The 25541-nt window shown below is 42.2% G+C and overlaps 1 protein-coding gene across 5 annotated transcripts in view; it reads left to right on the plus strand.

Annotated features, from left to right (window-relative positions):
• Nucleotides 1-281: 281 nt before the first annotated feature.
• Smarca2 (SWI/SNF related, matrix associated, actin dependent regulator of chromatin, subfamily a, member 2) overlaps nucleotides 282-25541 on the plus strand; it is a 171687-nt gene continuing 146427 nt past the window's right edge. For 2 of the 5 annotated variants that reach the window (XM_048340564.1, XM_048329281.1), the window contains exons 1-4: nucleotides 2744-3112; nucleotides 15064-15337; nucleotides 17526-17655; nucleotides 23808-24233. In XM_048340564.1, the coding sequence (XP_048196521.1) occupies nucleotides 15113-15337; nucleotides 17526-17655; nucleotides 23808-24233 (781 nt within the window). In that variant the 5' untranslated portion in view covers nucleotides 2744-3112; nucleotides 15064-15112. Of the gene's footprint in view, nucleotides 421-1023; nucleotides 1275-2743; nucleotides 3113-15063; nucleotides 15338-17525; nucleotides 17656-23807; nucleotides 24234-25541 lie in introns of those variants that run through there. The other 3 variants (XM_048347869.1, XM_048354923.1, XM_048362341.1) reach the window with 3 other exon arrangements.

The raw sequence follows: 25541 nt of genomic DNA on the forward strand, positions 1-25541 counted from the left end.
CACCAGGCGAGAGCCAGCGCCTTGCGGACACAGACGCCCAAGGATCCACATACAGTAGAGCCCTCTCGATCCACATTCTTGCACACCGCCGCCCCCCCCCCCGCATCCACCCACTTACCCCCCCCCACACACACCCTGCGCGCCCGGAGTCGCTGAGCGGGACGAGTGACAGGCGCGCCCCGCCAACCCGCGCCCGGGAGGGCTGGGAGGAGCGGCGCGCGGGGCCAACTGCAGCGCGTCTTCCGGCGCCGGTGGAGGCGGCGAGGGTGGGACGCTGGGCGGAGCCCGAGTTTAGGAAGAGGAGGGGACGGCTGTCATCAATGAAGTCATATTCATAATCTAGTCCCTCTCTCCCTCTGTTTCTGTACTCTGGGTGACTCAGAGAGGGAAGATCCAGCCAGCACACTCCTCGCGAGCAAGGTAAATATAACTTACAACTCCTTTCTCCTCTTTTTCCTCCTCTCCGGCCTCCCCCCCCCCACGCAATCCGCCGCGCTGAGTGGGTACCCGCACCGCCTTCGCTGAGGATTATTCATTATTACCCTAATTATTATTGATTGTGCATGCACCCAGACCAAAACAAACAGGCGGGCCAGCCGCTACAACCAACAACCAACAAACAAACAAACAAAAACAAAACAAACACAAAAGCCCGCCTCCTCCCCGCGGGCCTCAGGTGGAATGCTCTAACGACAGCTCCCGGGAGGCGGTGGAAGAAACGAGAAAGTTTCAACCGAACCCCGCTGTTCTAATAATAACAGTAGTAATTACTACTTCGTGGGGGCCAGGGGCGGAGGAGAGGGGAGTAGAAAGCCCAACCAAACCACAGCCTTGACCCTGGGCAGTCTGGCAGCGAGGAGCTGCCAACTCAAGGTTGCAACACGCCCGGTCAGGTTGTACACCCCCCCCCTCCCGCCCCCCGCATCTCCTCGAATGCTAAGGTGGGGAGGGCGGGTGGCAAGAGGAGGGGAAGGGCTGGGGGATCGGGGTGGGGGGGGCTGTTGTCGAGGAAGAGAATGGAAACACGACAGATCATCCCGAGCGATCCTCCCCGGAAGAGTTGGAAGGGGAACGGGGAAAGGAGGGCGAGGAGTCCTTGCTGGAAGCCGGGCGCCAACGAACGCGGCAGCCACTCGCTTTCCTGGGGACTTGTTTAAAGGGCTCCGGGCTGAGAAGACGCCAACAGATCTCAGCGGGAGAAGCCCCCCACCCCACCCCGACGGGCCGGGGTACGCACTGGAAGGTGGTGGTGGTAACCAGTGTGGGCCGGGCTGGTGCGTGCGGAGCCGGGGGTGGGGGGAATCGGAGGTGTCACCTCCACTTTCTGCGTTCCCTCGGGAGGGGACGGGGACTCGGACTGTGAAGCTAGGCCTTTTTAGAGCAAAGGGACTACCCCGTAAACCGAGCCCGGAGTGCCGCTGCAGCGGTCCCTGGCTGCTGCTTGGTTTGCTGCGCGGGCTCCGGTGTTGGAAGTTCAGGGTGTCCTGTCGGAGCCGCACAGCTTGCGGGTGGGAGGACAGGAGGTTCTTCCCTTTCCTTCCCTCCCTCCCCCTCCCTCGCCACGGGACACTCCGTTCCCCCAAAGGAGGTCGAAGGTGCCAGTCGGGCTCCATTGCCCTGCCCTCCTCCTCTCCAGGTTGGTTTTCTTTGCTTGGTGTCATTCCTTAACTAGCATAGCTCGGAGCTTCAGCCGCGGGGCATCTGGATGCTCGGGGGCGCTTTGGGACCCGGGAGAGCCAGAGCTGCGATGGGCCGGGGAGGCCATGATCCGGATAATCCTCTCTGCCTGACTGTCACCACCGGACCGCGCGCACCCGGGCATCCGCGGTACCGTAGCCCGGGAAGGGGAAGGGCTGCGGTAGGGAGGGAATGGGGAGAAAAGCGGGGGGGGGGGGAGGCGGGGAGACCGTGTGGGAGCCTCCTCCCAGAGATGACACGCACCCCTTCCTTCTCCCTGCTTTCGAGTTTGCTTTATTCCCATCCCAACCAGATTTACACCTCCCCTCTTTTTTTTATCGTCCCCCCCCCCCCATCCTTCAGTCTCTCCTCCTCCTGTTTGTGTTGCAAAACACGGCGTTGTCATCTGCAAAGGTGCCGTGATGCACTTCCCCAAATAACCAGTCCAGCCCGCCAGCCCCCTCAAGGCGCCCTCCAGCCACTGGAAAACCTCGAGCCTGGTGCCCCCGGGTGCCCCGTACCAGGCCTAGCAGCCTGGGTGCAGTGGAGCCGTTCGGTGGAGGGGTGCAGCACTGCGGGTTCCAAGAGAGGCAGGGGAGGGGGGGCACCGGGTGCCCTGAGCTGGGACAACTCGGGCCAGTTTCCGGCACACGCGGGGAAGAAAATCGCTTTTCTGCCAAGTGTCTGTCTGTGCGCTCGCTCCCGAGTGCGCCGCCTGGATCGTATTATTTTATTTTTATTTTTTTAAATCCGGGTTGTCGTTTGCATACAGATGGTGAGCGGCTGGGGTTGTTCCGATTGCTTGGGGACCAGGGGGATGGGAGGGGGAGTGGAGGGAAGTTGGACGAGGCTCAAGCCAGGGTAAGGAAAAAAAAAAAAGTTTGGCCGGGTAGCTAAGTAGGGTGGAGGGGTGGGGAGGGGAGGGAGGGGGCGGCGAGCTCTCGCGGCTCCGCGCTCCCGGGACCGGAGCGAGTGTGTCTGCGCGTGAGTGCGAGTGCGTGGAGTGCGCGCCAGGCCAGTGCGTCGCCAGCACGGCGCGCTCGGCCAGCGGATCCCCTGGAGCCCCGGGGGAGGACGAGGCGAGCGCGGGCTGGTGTTTGCGTGTATATGTGTGTGTTTGTATGTGCGCAGGGGCTGTAGGGGTGGTGGTGGCCGTGCGTGTGGCAGTCAGTGTGAGTGCGTGGCGCGCGCGGGCGGCGGAGAATCAGGAAGTCACCGCGGCGAAGCGCACACAGACATGTTTGATCGCCGTGACATGACGCGCGAGCGGGAGGAAGCGGCGGCGGCGGGGGCCGGGCCGCGGGCGCCGGCCTAGGCTGCGGCTTTGCAGATCCCGCTCCCGGACGGGCCCCGGAGAGAGAAGCCCCGAGCCGCTCGCTCACTCCCTCGCTCCCTCGCCGGTGCCGCGTCTCGTCCTCCCCGCCCCGCGCCTCAGGTAAGGAGCCTGCGCCGCGGCCGCCGCCGCCACCCGCGGAGCGTCCCAGCTTTCTAAGGTCTTTCCCGGCCAACCCCCCACCCCCCACCCTAGCCACCAGCCCCAAGTCTCCAGCTCGCTTTTCCTGCAAAGTCAGGCTGCCTAGGGTGGGGGGGGGGGGCGGGGGAACCGGGCTCCGGGTCCTCCGGATCGATCGATTTGCGTGGCAAACTTTCCAGCGGGAAGGCATTCGTGAAAGGGAGGAAGAAGAAGGCCCGGCTAGCTGCGGTCGCTGCTTGTCAGTTATTTTTTTTCCTCACTCCGGGTCCGGAGAGTTGGGGGGTGTCCTGGTGGCTTGTTGCACATGCAAACTTCGGGCCTAAACGTGCCTTCTCTTCTCGCAGGATTACACTCCAGCAATTAAAAATAAATTAATAAATAACAAATAAAAGGCATAAGGAAGAGTCCACTCGCTCTTGCCAGCGATTTGGATGTTTTGAAGGGAAGCAGGAAGGCTGGGGAGTCAAGGGAGTTAGGGGTGCTGCACCGAATCCTCCATTCCTTATTCAGTGTCTGCACCGAGTGTTATGTAATTTTAGTGGCACATGGGTGCAAAGCCCACACTGGGCTCCCTTATTCCTTTGTTTATATAACTTTTGGAGAGTTTTACCTCTCTTTCTCTCTTCCACCCTTAATGTGATGGAAAAAGCAGAGCAACCAGGTTAGTGATTTTTTTTTTTGAGAGGTGTCATTAGTGTCTCCTTTCTGAGTATTATGTTAGCCTGTCTTTCTTTGTATGTTCAAAGATGGAGCATAAGGAAAGCATTCCAGAATACAAATACACGTTGTTTACTGCATCAAGTGCTGGTTATTTTTAAAGTCTGTGCATTACCAACAGCAGAGTTAATACTCCCAACTTCCCTCGCAAAGGACTTCTCTTGAATTTGCACCTAGTTATGCCTTGCTTCTTCTGCAAACAGAATGCTTTGGGGGATCACTGAGATTGTGGAGTTGCCTGAGGGTTGAGTAGCAGAAAATTCCGGTGCAATCCAGCACGTGAAGACTCAGAAACCACTGAGAACTGTACTAAAAGAAAAGCCATGCTCAATGTTATATGTGTGTATGTACTTAGACATGCAAATTCAAATGTTGTCAATAATATTTACATTCAGTTACTGGGGGGGTCGAGAGCTTCTTGGCCATGCTAGTCTGGACTAGCTTCCAGGCTACTTATAGCTCGCTGGTGAAGGGTTAGGAGGTGTGGCTGGGTTGAATCCTAGCTGATGCATTGTTATGCAAATAGAGACACACTTTCTCTTTTGGGAATCTAATTGCCCTTTTATTTTCCTGGGCTTGCCTGCTTTCTTTTAAAATGCTCCCCTTTGAAGGGGAGGGAGTCCAGTGGGTAGGAAGAAAGGGGAACAAAAGAGGATAATGGTGGACCAAATATGATTAAAGTATATACCTGCATAAAAGTGTCATAATGAAACCCATTATTTGGTTCAATTAATACACTAGCAGGAAGGAAACATAAGCAGTACAATTTAAAATAAAAACAAACAAAATACAGTGCCCTTTTCAACTCAGATGTTTACTATTGGCAAAAAAAAAAAAAAGAATTTAGAGACACCTGTTAAGGATATAAGATGAAGCAAGGGAGCCTTGTAGTTCAGAGAACTATCTACTTTGTTCTGGGTGTTAAAAAAAAAAAAGATGGCATATTGGTAGAGAGTATTTTAAAATAAATGAGGGATTTAGAGTATCAGAACCCTTGAGGGCTAAGGGGGGAGGGCTTTCTTCAGTGCAGCTTTTCTCTTGTATCAGTTACAGCCCAGCATTGGCACTAGCTGCACTGTGGTGTTTCACAAAAATATTCACCACAAGAGTATGTTCAAAGCAGCCTTAGATCTTTTCTTTTGTTCATTTTAAAAGTGGTTTTTTTGAGCATTTCTCATCAAGTCTCTTGAAAAGTGCTTTGACCAACACCTAAGGCTTAGAATTGACCAAAAAAAAAAAAAGTGTGCCTCTTGCACTGTATTGTTAATGTTTGAATTCTTAATGCTTGAATTCTGTTTCAAGCATAGCAGACACTATACCTAGAGGGTAACCCTTCTGCAGATAATTATTTAAAAGTAGCTTTCTTTGATCAGGCTTAAGATAAATGATTCTACAGGCTGGTGTCAAAAACACATCTCATTCTTTTTCTAAAAGGCAACTGTGATGCTTGTTATAATACTGTAATATTTTGACATTTCTTTTAAAGGTGTATTGGAGTACCACCATAAACAGAAACTTTCTAGAAATTCTAAGAGTGGCATTGTCCTCTAGTGCTTCTTCCCCCCCCCCCCCTTCTCCTTTGGAAGTCTTCCTCTATAAACAAGGCCTTTCTGTAAACAAGGCCTTTGTCAGGTTTTTTTAGGTCAGCAGCTTTTTGATACTCACATAAATATAATTAATCTGATTTATGACATCTTGACATGTTCCCATGAGGACAACTCAGTTATCACAGATATGATGCTCTGACCACATCCCAGCTTTTCCAATCTATGGGACTGTTATTGGGTCCTAATTCCAGCAGAATATTTTGCTCCTAGTTCTGGTCAAGGTGATCTTAAGGGAAGACATGGACAATTAGTTGCTTAAGATGAATGACAGAAAACTCTACATGGGAGTCATATTTCCTTTCTGCAGTATTTATGTTGAGAAAATTTCCCTAATATGAAAAGCCATTATGAAAAGCAACTTTGGGATTACTTCTAAATTCTTCTTTTCATGTTTTTTTTTAAAAGAAATCTTCTAACTTCTTTGTTTTTAAAAAATATTGCCTTTTTGAGGTTGTTTCTTGGCTACTAGAGGATGGAGGCTGAGTATTCTCTTCTTTGAAAAAGTTCTTATTGTGGAACTTTAATCTCTATGCAGTTAACCAAGTCATGAGTCATTCCATAAGTAGTTTGGAATAGAAAGTACAGATGGTGATCATTTATTTGGTAGAGTATACAAGGCCTAGGGTGTTTATTTGTTCTATACAAAAAGTTGTGACTTTATGCTTAGCAGAGAATACAGGAATCTAGAACTATGTTCTTTCAGTCTTATGAAAGAGCACATTTATTTGCCTAAGATACTTATCATCAACTTAAACAGGATCATATAGCCTGAGTTTAGAAAACTTTACAGCTTTATTACTGTTTCTTATGACTGCATTATTCCACATGTTGACGTGGAATAACTTTTCCTTGAAAGTGTTCAGGGTATGGCAGAGCTATATAAGATATTTCGATAATTTTTACAATATAAAGGTATTATTGGGTGCTGGTGGATATCTTATGTTTGTAAGTCTAGCTACTCAGGAGGCTGAGAGCTGAGCCTTGGAGTACAAGGTCATCCCAGACAGGAAAGTTTTTGAGACACTTATCTCTTAATTAATCACCGAAAATCCTGGAAGTGGAACTGTGGCTCAAGTGGTAGAATACTAGTCTTGAGCAAAGAGCTGAGGGACAGCACTCAGGCCTTGAGTTCCAGCTTCAGTACTAGGGCGCATGGGCGTGCACTCACACACACACACACACACACACACACACACAGATACATAAATAATTAAGCCATAGTAAAATATATAATGGATCTGGTGAAATTCATTATTAACTAAATGACTATTGAATGTTGAATATACACACACACTTCATTAATTTATTCACTAGACTGATGCTTTATGAAATACATAGATCATGATTTCTGATGTGACTGGTAGCCTTTTGGGTTCACAATATACCTTTTTTTGTCATAGAAATGTATTTTACTAGATAAGAAGGATGAGCTAGACATTTGAACAAGTATAATCAGGTTGTTTGCCTATAAGATTTAAAGTATTTAAAATTAACAGAATATTCTATTGTGGTTTTAGGTGGACAGGCATCAGCACAAGCATCAGCCCCACACCAACATCTGATGCCCATTTCTGCGAGCATGAAGGTCTTAGAAATGGACTTACTTTAAATATGGGTTAACCCTTTTGTAAACTGATGAATGGATCCACAGATGTTGAAATCAAACTTTAAAAACTTTAAGATTTAATTCTGATCTTCTGCCTTTCTAAAAAACTGAATTCAGATTTGGCTAGTTAAAATTATTTTAAAATGAAGAAAAAAATTCTAACCCTCCCCATAAAGATTATATCAAGTTGGCTAGGGGAATTCTCTATGGGAGCTGCACTTCTTTTGTTTTTCTTGTTGAGAATGATTGTACATTTCTTTACCTACTTGATGTGGTATGTTCCAGTTTTTGCTGTCCCACTGAGAGATGAGTCATCCTGTGGAAACTGAATGTCTGTGAGGAAAGCCCTCTTCCATATCCCTGCTTTGCTTTGTAGAACTAGGTGTTTTGCAAATACTTGCACTTATTTTTTTGTGCTTTGGTTGTTGTGCTGGGCTAAAATGCCACTAAGCAAAGTCCAAGTTCTGTTAAAAGAAAGAAAGAAAGAAGGAAGGAAGAAAGGAAGGAAGGAAGGAAGGAAGGAAGGAAGAAAGAGAGAGAAAGAAAGAACTAATGAACAGTGGTCTGTGAGAATTTGTGTTTGACAGAATGTACCTGAACATTTAAACAAAGAAGTGGCTAATGTGAATTGCTGAGGCCATGTGATATAGAGATAGCAGGGCAAGCAAGCTCTCTTGAGTTGATGGGGCAGATGAGGTTTCTAGAAATGAGGTAGTGTTGCAGAAGAGGAGTACTGGGATGGGGGAAGGGGTGCTCCTGATCATCCTAGATCAGAAGAAATCTTGAGATCACAGGAACCAAGCTTGAACAAGTTTTGGGAAGACTCTGCATCTGTTTCTGACCTGGTTCCCTGGGGCAAGAGATCCCAGTGAGGCGGGAGCATTCAAAAGGTAAAAAGTCAGATTGTAGAAAGACTTGACTTCTGGGCTAAAACATGAATCTTTTATCCAATGTGGGTTGGAGGTTTGTCTCTCAGAAGTTTTGTGTCAAGGGGTAACATGAGCAAAGCAGTATATCAGATTAATCTGGTAGTGTATATATTCAAGTTCAGGGTTATAATTGATATTCTTAGAGGGATCCTGGCATGAACACACGTTTGGTTATGATAGCTTAACAAGGTTTCTTTATGTCTAATGCTTTCTTTGATTCATTTCAAAATTGAGATTATACTTGGATTTTATTAATGTCTGTTTGGTAGATAGGATACCTTGGAACACAAAGAGGTTAACTGAGCCTCCCTATGGGAGGTTCATAAATAGCTATTATCCATTCCAATTGGAGTAAATTTGAATCCTTGCTTGTTGAAATCTTGTTGCTACTATGAATATCAGGCAAGTAAGTCTATTAAAGGTCATCCATCATACATATACCTTAGTTCATTGAGCATATAGTACTTGAGTTTTACTGCTAAGTAAAGTTTTTGAATTATGCATCTCACACTTTTGTAGATTTGGTGTACAAATGAAATTACCTTCGCAGAAAGAAAAGGAAGTGGCTATTAATGATTATTATCAGCATCCCAGTGGAGGTTGCTGCAATCTCCAGGCCTCACCTGACCTGAAGACAGGCATACATGTAAATATACATGAATACATTTCATATATGCATATAATATACATGTGATTACATTTCAGGGTGCCATGCTTTGAAACTAGCTCCTCTTTTTATTTTTTAGGTTTTTCCATATCTTAAATACTTCACCCATAATTATTTCTTTATGTCTATTAAGTTCTGAGATAAGGCTTTGTATAATATTTATATTTATAAAGTATTAAAAGTAGCTTTTGATAGCTTGTGTCTCCCCCCCTCTCCCGTGGAGGTTTTTCCATGACCTTCAAGCAGTTTGGGTTCACCTGAATTTCAGAAGTGATAATTACCTGTGATGATCTCTGTAACTGACAATAAACATGAGTTCCACATTAAAGGGGGCTTTCTTGAAGTGCTTCTTTTTGAGAGAGCCTGTTGTACTTTGGGTTTTATTGGTAAGCTTTCTTTTTAAAGCAACTTCCCTTTGTGGGAAGATGGGTCCTCACTGTGGAGGCCATCCATTGCATCATGGGTAGACTCTTGTAAGTTGCTCTCTCCTGGAATCTGCAGGGGTGATAATGTGAAGAGCTGGGGTCCTGTACAAGCAGTGCCTGGGGCTCATGGGAGACTAATTAGTACAGCAGTTAGTGGTACACAGAGCTTTCTCCCAGCCTTTGCCAGGTCTGACTCCAGGCAAGCATGGTCCCAAGGCAGTTTATTTAAAATGTGGGCAACAGCTCACACAGTCCTAATTTGTTACCTTGATTGAAAGATGAAGGAGAGTTCACAGAAGCCAATGAACAGGGTGAAGTTGTTTTTTTTTTTTAAAGAAATACTTAAAAATATTTTATTATCTTTAAGTGGCTGTACAAAGGGGTAACCATTGAAAATGTCTATTTATAAGTAAAATGCATCTTGATCATGTCACCGCTTTCATCATTCTCCCCCATCCTTCCCAACCCAACCTTTCCCCTCAATTTTTCTAATTTCATATGATATGAATTGAATATTACAACTGCATTCTCTTCACTGCTTTTTAAAACATATTTGCCTTTAAAATGATGGGCAAACTGACATGAATAGCCATGAGAAAGTGTTTCCAGTGCTTTTCTAAGCTTTTGATAGAGCAACTTATAACATGAGCTTTTAACCAGTATTTTTTTTTTTTATCTGTGGCCCAAATCATGTTACAAACTGTTTAAAGTTGTATAGCTTAGTCTCAAAAGCAGTGCAGGCCTTGATCCTGTTTCACCACCTATGTAGACAATCTTGGCCTCCAAACAAGCAACTCCTGGTAGATTTTTTTCCCCCCCTTACCTTCACTACTACTAATCCATGCCACTCCTCCATTCAGAAGAGTATTGCGCCCCAGTTCTAGAGATGTTGTGACTTCTTATGGGTAAATTATCAATTCATTTGTAGAGAAAGATACTTAGAAAACAAGAAGCAGCCTTTCAGGTCAGAGGAGATGTTCTGAGTCAGCAAACAGCCATGGGGGGGAAAATCACCAAAAACAACGTTTTTATCTTAATGATCTCTGGAGCCTTATCTCCTAGTACACCCAGAAAACTTTTTTTAAAAGATTGACTTATTCTTAAGAAAGTGGACTGGACCTACTTCTTTTATTCTGACATTCTACCTTTAATCTGATCCTTAGAGTCTTGATGTAGGCTGGATACCTAAGCTTTCCCCCAAGCTTCCATTTGAACATTGTAGAAATTATTTTAAACAATATTGTCACGGTTAATGAACTTCCCCAACTCTCTGTAAAAACTTATTATTTTTTGTTATTGCTCTTGTTAACCTCAAGGCCTAGCTCACATTCCACCCTCTTCATTAAGTTTTCTTTAATTCCCTTCCTTCCTCCACCCTGTAAACTGGGAAGTGAACCTTCCCACTCTATCGCCATGAGAGGACATTTTCACTCTGCTCCTACTAGACTTAGGAAATATTTCTTATTTTTTTCTCTTGTTCACATTTATGTGTTTCTTGTTTCTGTCTCTGTCAGATTTTCAGACAAGCACTCTATAATCTTTTTTTCGGGGGAAGGGGGAACTTGGCTTACATGCCTTGTGATGGGTGGCACTGAGCAACGTTGAGAATAAATAGGTAAGATGGTTCCTTTGAATATTTGGCTCAACATCACTGATCTATTCAGGTTAGGATATCATCTTCATCTCATATTCTAAGGCTTTCTTGCGTCTGTGTCACTTTATTGATTAATATAGTATCAGCCAAATCCTGATCTTTGCAAAATACCTGCCTCATCAGACACATCTGTGTTTCTTTAGTCTATTCTCTCCATGTCACACTTTTCTCTGTCCCAAGTGAAAGCTTTCCATCTTGGTAAATTCTTGGCTTGGTTAAAACAAGGGTTCAGTGTGTCTGGGTCAGGGGTGGGGATGGGGGCTGAGAGTCAATCTCTATTGGAAATTTTGCTCTTATTACCAATGTGACTTTAGAGAAAGCATTCTGGGAGAAGAGTGACAAAGTGTCCCCTCTATTCAGATCACTGAAATTATTATGAAGGACATATAGGTGTGTTTATATGTATGGCTCTGGTGGGGGGTGGGGAGGTTTTCAGAGTTTCTTCTGTTTTCAGTTAGACAGTAAGGCCTAACTTTTGTCAGGGTTGATACAGTTGATATTATGGCCCTTAGATTTGCATGAAGTTGAACTCCATTCACTATGCAGATAGCTGTGCAGGACTTTTAGCTCAGCAGGAAGGAGGGAAATGGGGACTGAGGGAGGGTGATTGTGGCATTTGAGTTGTGGGGAGAACTGCCAGGGCCTTTTATTTAAACAACAACAATTAAAAAAAAACAAAACAACAGAACCCTCTCAGTTGTAAAGGCAAGAATGTCTGGATGAAAAGAAGACAGGGTGTACTACTGAAAAATTCTTGCTTAAGAACACAGAGGCCCAGGCCTCAGGAAGCCTGTCCCTGAGGCTAGAGTGAAGTGTCCTGCAGAAGAGATGAGGCCACAGCAGTGCATGATTATGGGAAGTAGATGAGAGGCTGCCCCCTCACACCCCAGGCACATTTTCTTCATTGTATTAGTTCTATACTTACGGAATAAGTCATTCTTTTCTGTGACAAATGTAAAACTCCATACCCTTAGGACAGAAGAAAAATGATTGTGAATTCCATCACATGGTCAGACTTATCATTCTCCAGTTCAGGTTATCTGAACTCTTGCCCTACTCATCTATACCCACCCCATCTCCACCACTCCATCCCCATCACCTCTTTCATCTTTGTGCTTTGGAGCAGAAAGAAGAGGACAAGGATTCCTAAGGGTAATGGGGAGAAGTAAAGCAGATCAAAAGAAGACTCAAGTTTAATAACATACACATCTGGTTGAAACTTGTAGCTGTTTGTGATTTGTACCCCCCAAGTATCTATATACTATTGGGAAAGTTCATGTACTTAAACTGTGAAATAACATTGCCACCAGAACTGTGGAGGAAGATTAAGAGATCAGGACTGCTGGCCTCACCCTTGTGAGGTTGTCTTCCCAGGACCACCTTGGTTTGGTATCAAGGTCCATTAATGAACGATACAAATATAGGGGTTGGCTGAAATTTTTGTGGGTGCAGAAGGTATCAAGTCATAATTTGGGGAATAGATAGAGGCAGATGACCCTGAGACACTCTTATCCAGAGCCCCAAGGACACTAAGGGACCCCAGAGGAAGATCATTTTCCTCAGGGCTGCAGGGTGGCATGCCTGAGACCAGGGCTCAGGTTCCTGGACACTTAGTTGAAGTCTGGGTCCCTACTATTCATCAGCTGTGTGTCACTGAGCCACACACCTTCACTATGTCAATGACATTCCAACAGTGAGCCTAAGACTTCTATTCTTGTTCAGGTTTCCTATATAACATGTTCTTATATTAACATTCCACTTATACGTCGTCATTTTCCATTTCCTTTCTATGCTTTCCCTCTAAGAACTTTTAATAGTTTCCTTTATCCCCCTCCCCTCCTCTCAAAACAGGAGCATTTTATGGAACTGTATATGAGTAATTCTAACATTCTCTGAGATTTCTAGATGAAAATGATAATATACGTAGAAAGTAGCATTATTGGCTAATGTATATCAACATGCAAAACTTGAGAACTGGAACTATTAAGTTAACCTGAATATTTCTATCTTCATTGTTTAAACTTGGGGTGTAATGCCAGAATACCTATTAAGGCAAATTTCAAGGTAAACCATAACAGGAACTAAGCAATTTCCTTTTATTCACTGAAATATAAAAGGGTGTATTACTTTGCTACATACATGAAAGAACATTATAACTTGTAGAACCCCTGAGTTGACGTCAGCTTCCTAAATTTAAGATGCTGACTGAACCTGTGTGTGTTTATGTGAGAGAGGGTGGAAGGCAAAAAAAAAAAAAATAGTCGTTTCCGCTTGCTTTGTTAATCACAAAGAATAAATAATAACATTTGGCTCTCCAGTGAATTCAAGGCTGTAATTCCCCTTCAACATTCCCCTGTTGTTTTAGAAACTACTTATTCAGAGTTCTCTTGGAGCCCATCTTAGAATCCCTGCTTTTAATCATCATGAAGTAACCTTTTGTTGCCTCCTGTTTTAGCCTCCTTATTTTATTGATCAGAATGGCCTAATTCTTTGCTTCTCATTAAAGATTCTTTATGGAAGCACACCTCAAACACTGATTCTCTCTAGTTTTCATTTACAAAATCACTTGACTCCTTTGATAGTTTGACCCTTGGAATTCTGCCTGCAGTTTACTCATGTGTTTTTTGAGCACTTTACTGACTGTTGGTTGTAGGTGCTAGGTATATAGGCATGAAGAAGATCAAATCTCTGCCTTCATGGCTCTTGTGTCCTGGAGAGTCAGGGATAAGTGAGAACAGGTACAAGGGATGGAACTAATGTAGGCATTTTGTACTTTGCTTCTCGTTTCTTATTTCATTGTACAATGATCTCTGCTCTGGAGACCAGGCTGCTACTATTAAGTGTCAAGTCAGCAAATCGCTTAGGGTATCTCATTCTGTATTGTATGAGGTTGACAGGAAAAAGTTTTTGCATTAGGGAAGTTCTGTTTGATGGTTTTGCTTTTTTTTGTTTTGCTTTGTTTTTTTACAGAAGTAACATCAAATGCTAACAACTGTTTTATTCTGAGGTCGATAGAAAAGTATAAACATATGTCTCCAAGGTAATACCAGAATATGAAGCTATCTTGTTGGAATCATTGGGTTTAGAATTTGGAAAACATTTTGCCTCATATCTAAGGTGCAACTATACCCACTCAATGAGCCAGTTCTCTAGTGAGGTTGCCAGCAAGCATGGGTGATGGGATATTGTTCTGCTGAATTCAGAGACCAGAATGTCCACACCTAGCCCCCAAGCCTATCATCATAGACAACTTCTTTACCAGAGTGAAGCATGGAGGAAAAAAGATTAGTCTTCACTGTGTATGTACTCTCTGACTCAATGATTTGGCAGAAGGACTCTATCTTTCACTGTCTCTTCTGATCACTTCAGGTTCAGTGGAGGTGGTAAGGAGATAAGGCAAAAATACAAGTGACCACTTGGTGTACTAGGCCCAGAGCTGGGCTCTTTCGATATCCTATTGAACTTAAATCTCAGAAAAGGAAATGTGAAACATAGTGATTTCATATAGTAATGTCTGAACCCATCCTTGATTCTCAGAGCTTCTGATTTTTTTGTAATTGGGACTTTCTTTCTCAATTTATGAAATTGTAGTTTTCCCATTTAGCCATCTGGAATTGTCTGTGGATATTTGAGCTTTTTTTTTTTTTTTTGGCCAGTCCTAGGCCGTGAACTCAGGGCCTGAGCACTGTCCCTGGCTTCTTTTTTGCTCAAGGCTAGCACTCTGCCACTTGAGCCACAGCACCACTTCTGGCCATTTTCTGTATATGTGGTGCTGAGGAATCGAACCCAGGGCCTCATGTACATGAGGCAAGCACTCTTGCCTTGCCACTAGGCCATATTCCCAGCCCCGTCTGTGGATATTTGAATGCCTGTTGTCTTATGAAAATGGGTCTTGGTTGGATACTTCTTAAATGGCTATTCTAGTGGCTTGGAGATGGAGTGGGGGGTTAATGACTTACAAGGTGCCTAGGCCAGTACATTTTGGAGAGCATCTGTTGTCTTCAGTAGTAAGTTTCAAACTTATTGAAATTCTGCTTATGTGTTAAATTTCAATTTCCCCAGTGAGTCTTCTTTGTATCGTTAGATGATTTATATCTTTATGGGGGAATCATTTAGAGTATGCATTTTTTTCAAACAAGTGGTCTTTATAAAGACTGAAGTATGAGGATATATATCAAACTCACTCAAACATCTGGCCTAGACAGGGCAGTTCTGTTTGATGTTTGTTACAGAAATGGCACCATCAAATGCTAACAACTGTTTTATTCTGATCTTAACATCATGTTTAAAACATTTTTGTCTTTCAGTGTTCCAACTTAGTGTCACTCTGCTGACTGGCAGAGACAGGAGAAGTAGATGTCCACGCCTACAGACCCAGCTGCGATGCCCCACCCTGGGCCCTCGCCAGGGCCTGGGCCTTCCCCTGGACCAATTCTGGGACCTAGTCCAGGACCAGGACCCTCCCCAGGTTCTGTCCACAGCATGATGGGCCCAAGTCCTGGGCCTCCCAGTGTTTCACATCCCATGCCGGCAATGGGCTCTACGGATTTCCCACAGGAAGGCATGCATCAACTGCATAAGGTGAGAGTATATTCTCCTGCTTGATCTCCTCAGATCCTGAGTCATGGATGACTAGTATTTCTGTGACCCTCATTTCTATTCTCTACTATGGTTAAAAGAAGAAGCAAGGGCTGGGAATATGGCCTAGTGGTAGAGTGCTTGCCTCACATACTTGAAGCCCTGGGTTCAATTCCCCAGCACCACATATATAGAAAAAGCCAGAAGTGGTGCTGTGGCTTAAGCACTAGAGTGCTAGCCTTGAGAAAAAGGAAACCAGGGACAGTGCTCAGGCCCTGAGTCCCAAACCCCAGGAATGGCAAAAAAAAAAAAAAAAAAAAAAAAAAGGAGAAGCAAGCTACACTTTTGTCTTATGTTATTAAAAACACACATTCTAAGGTACTTTGATTACTGCAGATTAAATGTTGGCTTTTTAAAAATACTAAGACTATGCTATTCTGACAGGTTCATTTAGTATTAGTTCTCTCCCACCCTTGTTTAAACCTGCCTTTAGCTTGTCAGATAGCTGGAGAAATAAAGTTGCTTATTTCCCATGTCATAGTTTGGGGCCATATTGATGTAGTGAAGTCAATAAGTTGTATGTTCATTTAGGAGCTATCTTTTGGATCTTATCTGTCACTTGTAAACCTTTGTCCAAATGACTAACAGAATTTTAGAATGGCTTGAGGATGCTTCATCTTCCAAATGAAAGAGAAAATGTGCGGGAAATATTTTGTTCATCTCCCTTTGATTATTTAGGCACTCAAAAATGGAGTATGTGAGTGAAGATTGGAATTGTGCTTAATAATTGGGCAGTTTTATTGATGATCATTTCCTCGAGCCATTTTTGTTATCTTGCATCTTTATTGTACTTCCTCATATTCTCTACTTTCTGGGACACTCCCTTTTATTTGTCATTGTTCTTCCCCCATGAACTTTTTGGTGTTTGCCACCCTGCTTTCCCTCCCGCACAGCTCCTCAGATAGTGCTTTTCTTGAGGACCTGGGTGAAACCGTCAGAGCTCACACCTGCTGGCCAGATGCCCTCACTCTTTCACATTTTTTTCTAGACAGCTATGCTTCTCTTCTTACTCCTTCTTTTCCCCTCTGAGCTTCAGCATCTTGCTTTTCAACATCACTGGCAAGAAATAAACAAGTGGCCTAAATACATCTGCTGAGCTGCTTTGATTTCCTCTCTATTATTACTATTTAACAGACTCTGTTTCACTCTTTATACCAGATTCTTCCCATTTTTCTTCTAAGTATCCTCTTTATGGCAAATTTTTCCTCTTTTCAAGTGCATGCTTTTGACTCTGCAGAAATTAACTTTCTTTTCTCCAAAACTGCAAACACTCATACTTTCTTGCTTGAAGTCATTTGGTTTCTATAAACTCCTGGAAATATTTCTTTCAGGCTGTTTTTTGAAAATTGCTATTACAGTTTGAGGAGGAATAGACTTTTCCTTTCTCAAACACATGCTCCATTGCCTGATTCTGGATTAAATTAACATCAGTTCAATAACTATTTATTGTGTGTCTATCAAGTATGGGGCCTCCATTTCTGGATTCAGTCCCCCTGTTTGTTATTTATTTCAAAACTCTGCCTTTAATCTCTCTCTGGAGCATTGATCTAGTTGGTTCTCCTTCGTTTTCAGTTCTTATCCCCATTTGCTTTTCTGCCCTGTCTGTTTCTCTCATTCCAGTTGCCAGCAAACTTTCTGGTTTCAACTTTTTTGACTTTGCATAGTTCCTTCCTCACTAATGGAGAAAAATTACACACACACACACACACACACACACACACACACACACACACGACCATTGTAGACATTTCAAATAGTATTACTTCAGACTAACTCAAATATATATCAGGTTTCAAGACTGCTAAGAAGGACATGGAAGGATAACGTATACTTATCTACCCTCTGAACTGGGCTTCATATGATTTGACAGGTTCTGACATGACCAAAGCGGGGAAAAAAAGCCCCAATGTTTAAAGCTTTAACTTTTGACTTATAGATGGTTTTACAGATCCTGTTGATATCATCTTATTTTAATATTTTGCTCCCCTCAATGAGGTGTAAAATGACTATGAGATGGATAATGAGCGATTGTATCATACCTTTGAAGACTTTGGGGAAGGGATCTTAAATCTCCAGATGGAAATGCTGTAGCTTCACAAGGTGTGTGACTGATGTCTTTCCACTATTTCAGTCCATGGATGCGATACATGACAAGGGGATTGTGGAGGATATCCACTGTGGATCCATGAAGGGCACTGGTATGCGGCCACCTCACCCTGGGATGGGCCCTCCACAGAGTCCAATGGATCAACATAGCCAAGGTTTGTCTCTGACATAGGACAATGGTATTTTCCACTTTCCTATGGGCATTTTCATTGTGATTTCCAAAGAATGCACTTAAAGAAGATTGAATCCAGTTTCTTTTCCCTACAGAAATGTATCCTTGTCTTCATAATTTTATTACTTAGATAAGCAATTTTTATTTCCAACATCCTAGTGGTTTTACTAACCATTGTATGTTCAAATATACTGCCTCAGGTACTTTATTCCAGATCCTCTGGATGTATTTTTGTAGGTACCCCCAGTTAAGAAGTTTAGAGAATTTACTGTGTTTCTCTTAAGTTTCCATAGCCAGTGAGTAATTGGGATGAATTCAGAGCTCCCTGCCAACAACCGAGTAGATGTGAAGATTAAATGAACCACCTGTGTCACTCGAGCTGCATGCTTACACATTGTGTCTAAATAGCCTTTTCTGGCAGTGAAATTATCTGTCATTGCTATGGATGGCTTGGTTTGACACCTAGGGCTGCGAGCAAATGACCACAAACTGAGTGGCATGAAACAAATTCATTTTCTTGGAATTGTTGGGGTAGAAGTTCAAAATCAAGGTGTCAGCAGAGTCATGCTGTCTCCAGAGACTTCAGAGAACTCTTTCTTGCTTCATCTTGGCTTCTGGTGCTTGGTTGTCAGTGATCCTTGGCATTTCTGGGCTTACAGATGAATCATTCTAGTCTGCCCTCATTGTCACGACTTTTTAAATTTTAAGTTAATTAATTTATTTATATTACTGTGTGTCTGTTTCTGTGTCCAGAGTCCTCCCTTTGGTCAGGTTACTGTTCTTTGGATTAGGGTAATTTCTAATCCAGTGTGATTTCATCCTAATTTCATTGTATCTGCATAGGTCCTTTTCCCACAGAAGGCCACATTCACAGGTACACACAACATTTTTTTTTGTAGGGGAACATTTCAGCACACAACACTGGACAAACCCATATATGATGTATTTCTTTCCTCCTTCATGTCATCTTTTCTACCATCATTGTTGAAGGCAATTTTGAGATGCTTCAATGCCTTTAAAACACACTGTATCCTGATTTTAGTATTGTTGTATGGTCATCTTAACATGCAAAGAACATGTGTTAATTTAGCACTAATTGACCAGGACATGTAGATATTCCAACATGACGTGTATGGTTTATATATTGCTCTATGTCATCCTGTGTGAGCTTTTCCTCCATTCAAAATTAGATATACTAGCAGAGACTTTTGCCTCTGAGAATTTAAAGAAATATACTCACAGTTATTTTCTTTTTTGAAATAGAAATCAATCTTGGAGGTGAATATCAGAATATCTTTCCACCAATATTTGCACAGGCTTTTGAACATCCCAGATGCTGATCTGAATTGTCAGCGATGACTCATAAACTCTTGACCACATCAGGAAAGTAGTATGCAGGATTGAGGCTTTTCATAGTATGAGAAGAAAAAATTGAATCATTCAGTGTGGAGAATGAATAAAAGTGATGCTTCTGAGTTTATCATTTAAATTCTAAGGGGCCAGGTGCACTCATGGAGCTAATGTAGATCTTGTTTTTAATACATATCAGATATGGATGAAGTTTACAGTGATTGTTAAATCCAGGTGTTTGCTGTTTCTATTCCTGGTTTGAGGCCACTTCTAGAAGTGACATGATAGAAAACCCCACAAGTAAGCACCTCCAGTGCACAAAACAAACAAACAAAAAAGAATCAGGGAGAGAAGTTTTACTGTTGTGTCTTTTAAAACTTTTCTGGTCACTTGGCTCTGCTTTTCAGTTTAAGAATGTTGGAATCCTCAACATTTGGCATGAATTCTAGAGCCTGACTGGATATTTAGTAAGTTTTGTTCAGTTATGTATAGAAATATGCCTGTGCATTCACAAGTCAAGCATTTTAAGTAGATCTCCATTTTTATAAAAGTTTGATAAGTTTTAATTACTTTGAAATGCAAGCGGTCTGCATTTAGTGGAATCAGAATGAATGTATAAATTCTTTAAAATAGTGTGTTGCACACCAGGGAGTGAGTTATTTAAAGGTATTTTTTTTGATAAAATAGTATTGATATAATGCAGTCCTGTTCTGTATAACAATCTGAAAAGAACTTAGACTTGATAATAGAATATGTCTTTAAATGTCGGTTATAGAAAGCCATTTGTAGGTAGACAGGTAGAGAGAAGTGCTTTATTGATCAGAATGCCACCAGGTTTAATTACCTAGCAACGTATTAGGTTACTTAAGGGTATTGCTTGGGAAGCAAAACCATTTCCTTCAATAGATGTTGAATTGTGTGCCTGATGGTTCTAACAATAACACTGTTGATTTTTAGTGTATTAGGAGATATCTTCATAGGAGTGTGTGTGTGTGTGTGTGTGTGTGTGTGTGTGTGTGTGTGTGTGTAGAGAAAGCTCACATAAAACTGCACTTACAAGTTTGAGATCATCAGTATTAGAAGGGAATTTCCTATGTCTCTCCAAGACAAGGTGAAACTGGGGAGATAATAGCCCTTGAAGATCTGAAGATCAGGGGAAGAAAACTGCTTCTTCTTGAATACTTACAGATGAGCAAATCAAACAAGATTTCAGAAAGACTAGCATCTATATCAACATTGTCATCCTCAGACACATGTATATTCACTCCCAGGCAATTTCTTCACTGTTTTTGCCACTAAGGATAATTACCAAAGTATGTTATGTTGTTGCATCATTTAGGTTCTGTTTTTCCTCGAGTTTTATGGAATGCTAATCGTGTAGTAAAAAAAATCCCTCTCTGCAGCTGAGAGACATTGTCACATGTGATGTCCCACTGTGACAGGATGATTCTATCACATCCTCTGTGAATTCTGGGAAATAGTTTCTTCCCACCCCCAGTTCTTTCTTATCCAATTCAAGGCAAAAAAAAAAATGCTGTATTGATTATTTCCTGATGATTATTTTATTCTCAATTTCCTTCTTGTCAGATTTGAGGCAAGGTTTTGGGTTTTTTTTGCATTGATTTTCCAGTGACCATGATATTTAGTCAGCTTTGCATCATTACAAACAATTTCAGGTGTAGACAGAGGATATGTTTATGTTGGCTGGATTTCAGGTGCTTCAAGTTGTCAGCTTGGCTCTGCTGCTTTGGGCCTGTAGCTGCACAGTACATCATAGCAAGAGCAGGTGGTAATGAAGACCTATTTAGCTCAGGGCGTCTGGAAAGCAGAGAAAAAAATAGGAATGTGCCAGGGATCGAACTATCCTCACCAAGGGGCATACCTTGTGTGCATATCCTTCTTCCACTAGCCCCAATTATTACAAGTTCCACCATGTCCCAAATAATGCCAAGTTGAAGTCCAAGCCTGTATTTAACACATGGGCCTCCTGGGAATACCAGATAAAGTATAGCCTCAGGTTCTCTGTTATTGTAATTGCCTCCCCTTTGCAACACTGCTCTGCCATTGTCCCAACATCATAGTAAAGCTATTTTCTTGGTAGTTTAAAAGGGTGATTTAATAATAAAGAGTATTCTACAGCTGCATTTAAACTTGTTTGCCTAATATTTTCATCCATTGTATCAACCATCCTGTGACTGTCACAAATAAGCTTATAACTGACTGACAATCTTAGAAAAGTAAGTAAAGACCAGGAAGCAAGAGACTCATGACATACTCATGACTCCCGTGGCTTCCTTCTATTATGAAAATGTGAATTTCTGCGGTGGAAAGTTTTTTTTCCCCTTTGTAGTAAATTTTAGGGTTATTCAGAAATGTGTATGAAGAACAAATTATCATTACAACTGAGGATTGAATGGAAGCTTCATTAACAAGGGGGAAAATGACAAAAGTTAAGACTTATTTATATCCTTGAAATATTTGTTTATAAATAATAAGTTGGAATTTTGTTTTCTGCTAGTCCTTCAGGCTGATTTTAGAGGGAACCCCTTGGCTAACATAACCAACAAACTAGTACCCAACCATGATATTGTTTTTGTGCTCTTTTATGGAATAAGGGATTTGGCAGGGGATGAGATTTAGTAGTTCTTCCATTCCTTTCTAGGGTGAGAGTCCCTTTAACTGCCGTCTGTTTCTTACCAACTGATAGCACAGGACTGATTTTTGTCTCAGGGGATCATGTTAAATTGGAGATGATTTAACATTTGCAATTAACAGTCTTGCTGATTGGGGAAAATAAACCTTTTACTCTTTATCTTCTCTAGTCTCAGTGATGGTGAATCTAGCCAGTGAGGCCATATACCTATGGACATCTGTGACTGTGTATAAATGTACAGAGCTCTTACAGTGCAGACTTGACATAGGTTCAAACAGACAGCACTTACCTAATAAGCAGTGATTATAGTAACTTTTATCATAACTATGATATGCATATAGTCATTAGATGTCAACTAGTCACCTTGTTCCCTCCTTCTCTGGGACATCTTCCCACAATATTCAACCATGTGTTTTCTCTGAGAATTGTTTGGCCAAGTTATGCACATCATATTCTGAAACAATTTCCTTGACATCTTTATGCATTTTTACTTTTCTTCCCCAAGGAAGATGATATTTTTAAGTTTCTCCTGCATAAGATTTATTTTAACCAAAACAGGTTACCTTTATTTTTATATTAATTCCTAAATGGTGTGCATGGAAGATTTAAAATTGTGTGTGTGTGTGTGTGTGTGTGTATGTGTGTGTGTGTGTTGGCCTTAGGGCTTGAACCCTGCCTGGGTTTTGTCCATGAGTTTTTTAAAATTGGAGATAAGAGTCTTGTGGACTTTTCCTTCCTGGGCTGGATTTGAACTGTGATCATCAGATTTCAGCCTCCTAAGTACGAGCTATTGGTGCCAGTTGAAATTCTTAACTCATTTTTACATAACAAAATGTGTATTAGATTTTGGACAGATACCATACATTGCAAACAGATCTTAATTTAAATCTTGAAGCTGCTAATAGTTACTTGTGTGATTTTAAGTAACTCACTCTGTTCCTCACTTTCCTCACTTTACAAGGTAGGGGTAGCAATACATAGTCTGTAGGGTTGTGTGAGGATTGACGTAGCAGTACATACATGCTCTCCTCTATGCCCTCTTGGGTTCCCTTTATTATTTCTATAACTCCACTTGCCTGTTTTCCATTGACCATCCTTGCCATCTTGGTTTGTCTCCACTGGTTAAATCCTGCAGTACGTGCAGCAGAGCAATTCTCAGGAGACCTGTTACCCCCTCAGCATCATTAGTAATAACAAGTGACTTAAGCATCAGTGACTGGTGATTGTGAGAGCCTGAGTTCCTTGGCTTCTTCACTACTTTCCTGGGATAATCACAAATCATTTATTTATCTTGTACCATAGAGCTTTTACATAGGATTAATCTTCAGGATCCACATAGGCAGCTGGTTTTATAATACACATTTTTATTGGCAGTTTCCTTTCCATGTATCACCTTTCCACACCTTACCAGGGTCTCTGCACCTCCTAGATAAATCACTTGCGCTCAATCCTTGTGTCAGATGACTTGTAGGGAAAATTGAGCTGAGAGAGTGTGTCTTGTCTGTTGCGTAGTGCCTAAAACACTGGCCCTCCATAATTGAAAATGTATTCACAACTTGCATAGAAGTACACAAAATAATATTTGTGCTCCCCATCAGATGTTCTTTATTTTCTACTGAAATGCCTCCAGGCCTTGTTGTCTAGATTGGAACTACTCTGAATGCATAGTACTATCCTTTGATGCCGTCCTTTAATTATACAACCACTATGGACCACTATGAAGAGTTTGCCTTCTGGTGTACCAGTGTCTATTGATTGCTTGAAGTGTAGCTACCAAAGAAACAAATGGTTGTGAGGTTAAAATATTGAATTTCAAAGACACATTGTGGAAATAAAAAGCCAAGAAGACAAAATAGCTCATTGATCATTTTTGCATTTTGAAATGAGAATGTTTCCAATAGGCTAGCTTCAATAAGTTGTTCAAACTTAATTCCCCGTTCCTTTTACTGTGTTAATGTGACTATGAGAAAATTTCAAATTATGAGTATACAACATATATGTATATATTTAACTGTGCAAAGTTATTCAAAATTTAAATTTTTACCATGTCATGTAAAGAATTATCTGAGCGATTAGGAATAACGCTCAGGGTCATTCAGAGCAGCCTCTGATCTCCCCGTGTTTAATTTTAGGTTATATGTCTCCACATCCATCTCCATTGGGAGCCCCAGAGCATGTCTCCAGCCCTATATCTGGAGGAGGCCCAACTCCACCCCAGATGCCACCGAGCCAGCCAGGACCTCTCATCCCCGGCGATCTGCAGGCCATGAACCAGACCAACAGAGGCCCATCGCCTTTCAGTCCTGTCCAGCTGCATCAGCTTCGCGCTCAGATTTTAGCTTACAAAATGTTGGCCAGGGGCCAGCCGCTCCCTGAAACACTGCAGCTTGCAGTGCAGGGGAAAAGGACTTTGCCTGGCATGCAGCAGCAACAGCAGCAGCAGCCGCCGCAGCAACCACAGCCGCAGCCGCCTCAGCAGCCGCAGCAACAACAGGCGCCTCAGGCACAGCCGCAGTCGCAGCAGCCACCAGCCCCGGTTAGCTACAACAGACCATCTGGTAGGTTACTATGCAACCAAATGAATAACACCACAGTACTGCCCAGTTCCTATATGAAAGCCTGCTCACACACAGCAGTGCTGGGCTAGTCAAAGCCCAGGACTGACATAGCCCTTTGTTGAACTTCTCTTTTCTTGTTCCACTTAGCTTGACCAAGATTTGTAGCCTTTTCCTTGGATGGAGTTCTACACCAGTAATTTTTAACTTATGGAGTCTCATACAAGCTGTGTACCTAAGGGAAACAAAAAAAGTGGTCTACTCACTCATATTTTGCATTCTCTTTCAAGATGTCCAGGGTTGAAAGCCTATATACCCTAGTTAAGAAATCCTAGATCTAGTATGTTCCATCCATCAAAATCTCCTCCTTGAAGTGGCCCCCACCTAGACATCTTACATATATTGATTTGTTTGTTTCTTCCCCTTTTCATTAGAAAAGCATTTGACCTTCAAGAAGCATATATGTTGTAACATAATTATCTAATAAAAATAATCAGAAACAAAGGAAAATATAAAAAGATGAAAACAAATCAAGGTCAGGAATGTAAATGCCATTAAAGCCTTCATGGCTTCTATGGCTAAGCTTTAAAGATGGTTTGAGTTTCCTGATAGAACCAACAAAGAGCAGGGTCATGTACCTTAATTCTCACAATGCGAAAAGAAGTTGCTTACCAATTTCTCAGAGAATACAAAGCCATTTCTGGTATGAGAATATAAAGTATATTTCCCAGGAGAAAGTATTCTTTAAATTACAGTTATTCCTCTGAATCTGAGGAGGATTGGATCTAAGACCCCTAGTGGATAGCAGGAGCCATGAGGCTCAAATCCTTTATATAAAATGTGATGCAGTATTTGCATAAAACCTATGCACATCCTCTAGTGTACCTTAAATCTTCTCTAGATTACGTAATAATACCACATACAATGTAGATACTCTGTCAATGGTTGTTACACTGTATGGTTTAGGGAATAATGACTAAAAAGGGAAGCCTACATATGTTCAGGACAAATGCCATTTTGTTCTCCTGAATATTTTCTATCTAGGATTGATTGATGTCATAGATGTAGAAACCTGATTGTACTAGTATGATCATCTCCATTATTGTTATTAGTGTAAGAGGCTTTATGTGATAGAAACATCAGTAACATTTGCTTATCGTAGATTAATAGATTCTACATGACCCATATCTTAGACTCTTGGGACAAAATCAGAAGCTCCTGGGATAAAGTCACTTGCATAATGATATTATGCATCAGGCAGAGATGATGTAATCTAGATAGTTTGGCCTGATCCTGATAATGGAATTCTAC

This window comes from Perognathus longimembris, chromosome 1 (genome assembly GCF_023159225.1).
Source record: "Perognathus longimembris pacificus isolate PPM17 chromosome 1, ASM2315922v1, whole genome shotgun sequence".
NCBI lineage: Eukaryota > Metazoa > Chordata > Mammalia > Rodentia > Heteromyidae > Perognathus > Perognathus longimembris.